The sequence below is a fragment of the Sinocyclocheilus anshuiensis genome, unplaced genomic scaffold (assembly GCF_001515605.1).
Source record: "Sinocyclocheilus anshuiensis isolate Anshui unplaced genomic scaffold, SAMN03320099.WGS_v1.1 scaffold210, whole genome shotgun sequence".
Taxonomy (NCBI): Eukaryota; Metazoa; Chordata; class Actinopteri; order Cypriniformes; family Cyprinidae; genus Sinocyclocheilus; species Sinocyclocheilus anshuiensis.
In genome coordinates this window covers 1,785,382-1,794,670 of record NW_015547666.1, presented here as the reverse complement: position 1 = coordinate 1,794,670, position 9,289 = coordinate 1,785,382, and the positions used below count along the sequence as shown (strand labels likewise).

The window sequence follows — 9,289 nt, the reverse complement described above, 5'->3', positions numbered from 1 at the left end:
TCTCATTTGGGAAGTGGTTCATGAGGAGAAATCGCTCCTGCCTGTAGCATGAATGTGCACAGAGACACACACACACACATGCATGCTCTCGCACACAGACACACACACACACACACATTGTCTTATCTCAGAGCCCTACAGTCATCTCTGCATGGGCTGATCTTATCTGCTTTCACCAGGCTGCTTGGCCTTTCATCAGAGAACCAGATGTTGGATTGTCTTATCTCAGAGCCCTACAGTCATCTCTGCATGGGCTGATCTTATCTGCTTTCACCAGGCTGCTTGGCCTTTCATCAGAGAACCAGATGTTGGGTCTCTCTAGATCTGTGTGTGTTTGTGTGTGTGTGTGTGTGTGTGTGTGTGTGTGTGTGTTTGCAGCACTGTAAGGCTTGTTTTTGCTTTATCTGACAAGTAAAAAGGAAGCAAGCCAGTTATAAACATACTCATTTTTGTTTTTTTGCTATAATAAAATGAATGAAAAGCAAAACCGCTGTTGCATCATGTTCCGAAAGTGTGTGTGTTTTAAGAAATTAGTACTTTATTCAACAAGGAAACATAACATTGATCAAAAATGACAGAAAAGACATTTATGGTTACAAATAAAATTATATTTCAAACAAATGCTGTTCTTTGAACGTTCTATTAATCATAGAATCCTGAAAAAAAAGTATGTATTATGATTGCCACAAAAATATGAAGCAGCACAACTGTTTTCAACATTGATAATAATCAGAAATGTTTCTTGAGCAGCAAATCAACACATTAGAGTGATTTCTGAAGGATCATGCGACACTGAAGGCTGGAGTAATGATGCTGAAAAAATGTAAATGAAAATTAATTACATTTTTAAAATGTATTATATATAACATTGTTTTTTAACATAACATTTAAAAAACATTTAACATAACATAACATTATTACGTATAACATTTTTGTTACTAATTTTGTTTTTGGGGTAACAACTCAAGTGAAAACTACAATTTAATAGTTGTATAGAATAATAGAAAAATTGTAACAATAATGCCAATGCTTTTGTAATAAATTAATAAATTAAATTTATATTGAATATCATTACATATCATGAATGACAGCATCACGTAAGATGACATATCCAAGACCGTATGGTCTGGTTATCTAGCAAGATTATTCATTCATTCATTCATTCATTCATTCCGAAAGCTTTAAATTAAAGAAGAAAAAACATATATATTACAATGCCAAATTTTCCATTTGATAGTCACTTTTGGGCCTCGTTGTTTGTCAACTCTTTAGAACGAGGATCTGTTATATAAATGTGACTCTTACTGTATGCATGAAAATGACTCTTTATTATGTACCAAAACCCCTCAAGTACAGATCAGTTGAAACATGGTTGATGAGTTTTGCCAGTGTCAGTACTTTGAATGATCTGACTCCGTCTCTACAGTGTTGTGCGGTGTTAAGTAGATGTATCTGTTGATCTATCCTCAGCTGGAGACAGAGGACAACACTAGTTTAAAGATCATGGACGCTCTAGTGGGTCACCTGCATCAGATCCAGATCAGAGCTCAGGACGCCCTGATCAACCACAGCCAGTGGAGTGAATGGAGTCATGTGGTAGAGGCCCGGCCGTGGATCGCACACACACACACAGTTTTATAGGGACATTCCATAGACATAATGGTTTTTCTACTGTACAAACTGTATTTTCTAGCCCCTCACACAAAAACTACAGGCTTTTTTACATTTGCAAACCACTTAATTCTGTATGATTTATAAGCTGTTTTCCTCATGGGGGACAAAACATATCCCCACAAGGTCAAAAATGATTAAATTATTATAATGGTGATATTTGGTTCCCATAATGTAGGCAATACCAGGCACAAACACTCATTAACTCTCACTAACGAACATAACTAGTGTCAATTAAATATGCAGTCAGAGGCATTATGCACCAGTGGCATGATTTGACCAGAAAATCATATTTTTATTTTAATAGTTGTATGTAATGCAATGTTTATATGTGTAGAAATCTTAGAAAACATTTTTCAGTTTGTATTATAATTATGATGCATGCATTTTTTCATTGAGCTCATATTAATGAGATGGTAGCACTTTAGCTTAGGGACCAAATCTCACTATTAACTATTTGCTAATTATCGTGCATTTTACTAACATATTTGCTGTTTTTTAAAGCACATATTAATGTCTTATTCTGCATGACCATATTTTAGATCCATTAATCCACCACATACCTAAATTTAGCAACTACCTTACTAACTATTAATAAACAGCAAATTAGGAGTTTATTGAGGCAAAAGGTGTAGTTAATAATAGTTAGTTAATAGTGAGAATTGGTCTCTAAAGTGTGACCGTTGAGAGACTAGATGGAATATTTCAGTAAAGTTCCATTAGTTAACATTAGTTAATGCATTAACTAACATCATTAACAATGAGCCATACATTTATTGCAGTATTTATTAATCTTTGTTAATGTTAGTTAAGACAAAATACAACTTTCAAAATTACAAACTTACAAACTTACAAACTTCATTGTAAATGTTTGACTAATCAGTCTAATAATATACAACTTTTGATTTTAATAATTAATTAATAGTTAGTAAATGTTGACATTAACTAAGATTAATAAATGCTTTAGAAATATTTTGTTAGTTCATAGTAACTAGTGTAGTTAACTTGTGTTAACCTTATTGTAAAGATTAAATATTAAATTTTTTTAATATTCCAATTTTTCTACTTTTAAAAAATACATTTGTCACGCCACATGGCCGTTTAAAATAAACGAGTCTAGTGAAATCAACATCCATATACTAATTAATTGTTTAAAAGAGGCTTTCGGCGTTTCATTAACTTGTGATCCACACAACCAATCACAAATAAATGAATATAAATGTACAAATAATTTTTTTTTTGAGAAGTGCTTTAATGTGTTATATATTACCCATCATCCATCAGATCCTTCAGATAGCTAATGTAATAGGAGTAAATCAAATCGTGCACAGCTAGCATGATGCTTCAGGATATTGGACTGTGTTCTATGGCAGATATCTGATAAATCTAATAAAGGAAGATAATTATATTTGGATGTTGGCAACTCATGTTCAGAATGTTTTTTTTTTTTAATTGAATGAAACATGTCTTGTGGTTGAGTAGCACACAATGCACTACGATTCAGCCATCTGTTTACATCAGTTTTGCAGTACAATAAAAAAAAACTAGCAGCAGAATAATGTTTTGTCCAGCAAAATGCATGCTGTCCACTGAGGGAAAGTCAATGAAATGATGAGCTTTGGATCTTCAAGGGGAAAACAGTTGAGGAAAACTTATTCTGACTTTTGAGCAGAACTGGTCATGAATAATTCAGAGGTAGTATAAATATATATAATTATATTTGTTTTGCAATTTTAGAGCCATTGGAAGAGCCAACAGAGGAACCGATGGATTTTAGCTTTCCATTTTTCAACTTGTCATTTCCAGTGAGGACGACAGACAAGTCTCCAGGTATTTGCTTGCAATTTCATACTCCGTAAGTTGAAGGAATTCAACGAATTGTGTTCACACTGCAGCGTTGTTTCTCTGTTTGACAGTTTATCTTTCCACTGATAGTAAGTGAGAGGTTTTGGCAGGGATCGTTATACGCATAGATTAAACACAAAGTATCAAATGCTTTTGAGATCTTAGCCAGAGGTTTTTTTTTTTCTTCACTCCTAAGCGTTATCCAGATGGTTTGGTCTTGTTTGTGGTGGGCGGAGTTTTCCCCATCTTCTGGCTCTGGCCAATCAAAGCGTGCCTGTCTTCCCTAATGCAGTCATGTGGCAGACCAGCATGACTCAGTCTGCTCTTCATTAGCTAACTGTTTCCAGGCCGTTTATTTATAACCACTCATCTAGCATGTGAACACTCTGTACGATTGCAGGAGTCATATTTATCAGCTCAAGACTGGAATGAAGTTTATGTATTTGATTCATAAAGTACTCTAACAAAGAGCTTTTTTTTAAGAATGTGTGAAGGTACATTATGTAATGACTAAAAAAAAAAAAATCATATATTTTTGAGCTCTTCAGAGTAGCCAGCCTTTGCCTGGAATAACTGAAGCATAAAAGCTTTGCTCACACAAGAATGTCTTCATTTCTGGAGCACTATATGCTAACGATGGCAAAAATGAGGATGTTTATGATTGTAGGCAATTTTGAGGCAAACCAAAAATCTATTTAAATGAAATAACTTTTTATCACCTTAGGAAGTTAAAAAAAAAGGTGGACATATTATTATTTTAATTAATATTTCTTTCTCAAGGCTCATTTAATTTTTGTTTCTTTTTATGTCTTTTTTTAAACTAGTTTTAGAAATGCTATAACAGTAATCTCTCATTATGTATGTGTCATTATCTTTGTTTTATTTATTTTTGTTGTTTTGTTTCATTTTGTCTTGTTTTGTTTTATTTTGTTTTGTGTTGTTTTTCATTGTTTTTGTGTTTTATTTTTTCTTGTTGCATGTATTTTTGTTTTGTTTATTTGTTTTTTGATTATTTGTGTCGTATTTTTTGTGTTTGTTTTGTTTATTTGTGTTTTGTTTACATGTGTTTTGCGTTGTTTTGTTTGTGTTTTGTTTTATGTTATGTTTGTGTTGTTGTATTGTTTTGTTAATTTTGTTGTGTTTTATTTATTTGTGCTTTGTTGTGTTGTTTTTTTCTGTTGTTTGTGTTTTGTTTTGTGTTTTGTGCTGTTTTGTGTTGTGTTTTATATTTTGTGTTGTTTTTGGTTGTATTGTTTTGTGTTGTTGTATTGTTTTTTTTTGTTTATTTGTGTCATGTTGTTTTATTTATTTGTGTTGTGTTGTTTTTTTTCTGTTGTTTTATTTGTGTCTTGTTTTGTTTTTTGTGTTATGTTTATTTGTTTTTTATGTTGTGTTGTTTTGTGTTTGAATGTGTGCGCATTGTTTTGTGTTATGTTTATTTGTATTTTATGTTGTGTTGTTTTGTGTTTGAATGTGTGCGCATTGTTTTGTGTTATGTTTATTTGTATTTTATGTTGTGTTGTTTTGTGTTTGAATGTGTGCGCATTGTTTTGTGTTATGTTTATTTGTATTTTATGTTGTGTTGTTTTGTGTTTGAATGTGTGCGCATTGTTTTGTGTTATGTTTATTTGTATTTTATGTTGTGTTGTTTTGTGTTTGAATGTGTGCGCATTGTTTTGTGTTATGTTTATTTGTATTTTATGTTGTGTTGTTTTGTGTTTGAATGTGTGCGCATTGTTTTGTGTTATGTTTATTTGTATTTTATGTTGTGTTGTTTTGTGTTTGAATGTGTGCGCATTGTTTTGTGTTATGTTTATTTGTATTTTATGTTGTGTTGTTTTGTGTTTGAATGTGTGCGCATTGTTTTGTGTTATGTTTATTTGTATTTTATGTTGTGTTGTTTTGTGTTTGAATGTGTGCGCATTGTTTTGTGTTATGTTTATTTGTATTTTATGTTGTGTTGTTTTGTGTTTGAATGTGTGCGCATTGTTTTGTGTTATGTTTATTTGTATTTTATGTTGTGTTGTTTTGTGTTTGAATGTGTGCGCATTGTTTTGTGTTATGTTTATTTGTATTTTATGTTGTGTTGTTTTGTGTTTGAATGTGTGCGCATTGTTTTGTGTTATGTTTATTTGTATTTTATGTTGTGTTGTTTTGTGTTTGAATGTGTGCGCATTGTTTTGTGTTATGTTTATTTGTATTTTATGTTGTGTTGTTTTGTGTTTGAATGTGTGCGCATTGTTTTGTGTTATGTTTATTTGTATTTTATGTTGTGTTGTTTTGTGTTTGAATGTGTGCGCATTGTTTTGTGTTATGTTTATTTGTATTTTATGTTGTGTTGTTTTGTGTTTGAATGTGTGCGCATTGTTTTGTGTTATGTTTATTTGTATTTTATGTTGTGTTGTTTTGTGTTTGAATGTGTGCGCATTGTTTTGTGTTATGTTTATTTGTATTTTATGTTGTGTTGTTTTGTGTTTGAATGTGTGCGCATTGTTTTGTGTTATGTTTATTTGTATTTTATGTTGTGTTGTTTTGTGTTTGAATGTGTGCGCATTGTTTTGTGTTATGTTTATTTGTATTTTATGTTGTGTTGTTTTGTGTTTGAATGTGTGCGCATTGTTTTGTGTTATGTTTATTTGTATTTTATGTTGTGTTGTTTTGTGTTTGAATGTGTGCGCATTGTTTTGTGTTATGTTTATTTGTATTTTATGTTGTGTTGTTTTGTGTTTGAATGTGTGCGCATTGTTTTGTGTTATGTTTATTTGTATTTTATGTTGTGTTGTTTTGTGTTTGAATGTGTGCGCATTGTTTTGTGTTATGTTTATTTGTATTTTATGTTGTGTTGTTTTGTGTTTGAATGTGTGCGCATTGTTTTGTGTTATGTTTATTTGTATTTTATGTTGTGTTGTTTTGTGTTTGAATGTGTGCGCATTGTTTTGTGTTATGTTTATTTGTATTTTATGTTGTGTTGTTTTGTGTTTGAATGTGTGCGCATTGTTTTGTGTTATGTTTATTTGTATTTTATGTTGTGTTGTTTTGTGTTTGAATGTGTGCGCATTGTTTTGTGTTATGTTTATTTGTATTTTATGTTGTGTTGTTTTGTGTTTGAATGTGTGCGCATTGTTTTGTGTTATGTTTATTTGTATTTTATGTTGTGTTGTTTTGTGTTTGAATGTGTGCGCATTGTTTTGTGTTATGTTTATTTGTATTTTATGTTGTGTTGTTTTGTGTTTGAATGTGTGCGCATTGTTTTGTGTTATGTTTATTTGTATTTTATGTTGTGTTGTTTTGTGTTTGAATGTGTGCGCATTGTTTTGTGTTATGTTTATTTGTATTTTATGTTGTGTTGTTTTGTGTTTGAATGTGTGCGCATTGTTTTGTGTTATGTTTATTTGTATTTTATGTTGTGTTGTTTTGTGTTTGAATGTGTGCGCATTGTTTTGTGTTATGTTTATTTGTATTTTATGTTGTGTTGTTTTGTGTTTGAATGTGTGCGCATTGTTTTGTGTTATGTTTATTTGTATTTTATGTTGTGTTGTTTTGTGTTTGAATGTGTGCGCATTGTTTTGTGTTATGTTTATTTGTATTTTATGTTGTGTTGTTTTGTGTTTGAATGTGTGCGCATTGTTTTGTGTTATGTTTATTTGTATTTTATGTTGTGTTGTTTTGTGTTTGAATGTGTGCGCATTGTTTTGTGTTATGTTTATTTGTATTTTATGTTGTGTTGTTTTGTGTTTGAATGTGTGCGCATTGTTTTGTGTTATGTTTATTTGTATTTTATGTTGTGTTGTTTTGTGTTTGAATGTGTGCGCATTGTTTTGTGTTATGTTTATTTGTATTTTATGTTGTGTTGTTTTGTGTTTGAATGTGTGCGCATTGTTTTGTGTTATGTTTATTTGTATTTTATGTTGTGTTGTTTTGTGTTTGAATGTGTGCGCATTGTTTTGTGTTATGTTTATTTGTATTTTATGTTGTGTTGTTTTGTGTTTGAATGTGTGCGCATTGTTTTGTGTTATGTTTATTTGTATTTTATGTTGTGTTGTTTTGTGTTTGAATGTGTGCGCATTGTTTTGTGTTATGTTTATTTGTATTTTATGTTGTGTTGTTTTGTGTTTGAATGTGTGCGCATTGTTTTGTGTTATGTTTATTTGTATTTTATGTTGTGTTGTTTTGTGTTTGAATGTGTGCGCATTGTTTTGTGTTATGTTTATTTGTATTTTATGTTGTGTTGTTTTGTGTTTGAATGTGTGCGCATTGTTTTGTGTTATGTTTATTTGTATTTTATGTTGTGTTGTTTTGTGTTTGAATGTGTGCGCATTGTTTTGTGTTATGTTTATTTGTATTTTATGTTGTGTTGTTTTGTGTTTGAATGTGTGCGCATTGTTTTGTGTTATGTTTATTTGTATTTTATGTTGTGTTGTTTTGTGTTTGAATGTGTGCGCATTGTTTTGTGTTATGTTTATTTGTATTTTATGTTGTGTTGTTTTGTGTTTGAATGTGTGCGCATTGTTTTGTGTTATGTTTATTTGTATTTTATGTTGTGTTGTTTTGTGTTTGAATGTGTGCGCATTGTTTTGTGTTATGTTTATTTGTATTTTATGTTGTGTTGTTTTGTGTTTGAATGTGTGCGCATTGTTTTGTGTTATGTTTATTTGTATTTTATGTTGTGTTGTTTTGTGTTTGAATGTGTGCGCATTGTTTTGTGTTATGTTTATTTGTATTTTATGTTGTGTTGTTTTGTGTTTGAATGTGTGCGCATTGTTTTGTGTTATGTTTATTTGTATTTTATGTTGTGTTGTTTTGTGTTTGAATGTGTGCGCATTGTTTTGTGTTATGTTTATTTGTATTTTATGTTGTGTTGTTTTGTGTTTGAATGTGTGCGCATTGTTTTGTGTTATGTTTATTTGTATTTTATGTTGTGTTGTTTTGTGTTTGAATGTGTGCGCATTGTTTTGTGTTATGTTTATTTGTATTTTATGTTGTGTTGTTTTGTGTTTGAATGTGTGCGCATTGTTTTGTGTTATGTTTATTTGTATTTTATGTTGTGTTGTTTTGTGTTTGAATGTGTGCGCATTGTTTTGTGTTATGTTTATTTGTATTTTATGTTGTGTTGTTTTGTGTTTGAATGTGTGCGCATTGTTTTGTGTTATGTTTATTTGTATTTTATGTTGTGTTGTTTTGTGTTTGAATGTGTGCGCATTGTTTTGTGTTATGTTTATTTGTTTTTTATGTTGTGTTGTTTTGTGTTTGTATGTGTGCGCATTGCTTTGTGTTTCATTATGTTTTGTTTTTTTGTGTTTTGTTTTTGCCTCAGATTCATCATTTCACCAGAACGGAAGCCTCGGACTGTTGATTTTGTTGGGTCTGTTTGCAGCGGTCATGGTGTCTGTGTTATTAACCATCATCACACTTCTACGGTAAAAGTTGTGCTTCATTTACATTTATCCATATTTCATAACTAAATCCATACAAACAGTTTGCAACAATTAGACAGAGACATGAGATAGTATTTTATCTGATCTCTTAATTGTTCCCTTTATAGGGTCAGACAGAGAAAACATTATATTACAATTTTTATTTATTTTTTTTTTTTTTTACTCAGATGTGGGAGTTTATATCTTGCAATTCTGTTTATATCTCCCTATTCAAACTTTACAAAGTATCACATGTCAAAATTGTGAAAAGAAAGACAAAATTGACGCAGAATTGTGAGGAAAAAAAGTGAGAAGTGTGAATGAATGAATGAATGAATGAATATATATATATTTTTTTA

The 9,289-nt window shown here is 30.7% G+C and overlaps 1 protein-coding gene across 1 annotated transcript in view; it reads left to right on the top strand.

Annotated features, from left to right (window-relative positions):
- The window catches only part of LOC107702566 (interleukin-11 receptor subunit alpha-like), a gene marked incomplete at its 3' end in the record, with an annotated part of 13,867 nt that extends 4,796 nt beyond the window's left edge, over positions 1-9,071 (top strand). Inside the window, exons 5-8 of the mRNA XM_016504921.1 lie at positions 1,471-1,618; positions 3,409-3,501; positions 8,831-8,933; positions 9,059-9,071. Coding sequence (XP_016360407.1) covers positions 1,471-1,618; positions 3,409-3,501; positions 8,831-8,933; positions 9,059-9,071 — 357 coding nt within the window. The remainder of the gene's footprint in view (positions 1-1,470; positions 1,619-3,408; positions 3,502-8,830; positions 8,934-9,058) is intronic.
- Positions 9,072-9,289: the final 218 nt, after the last annotated feature.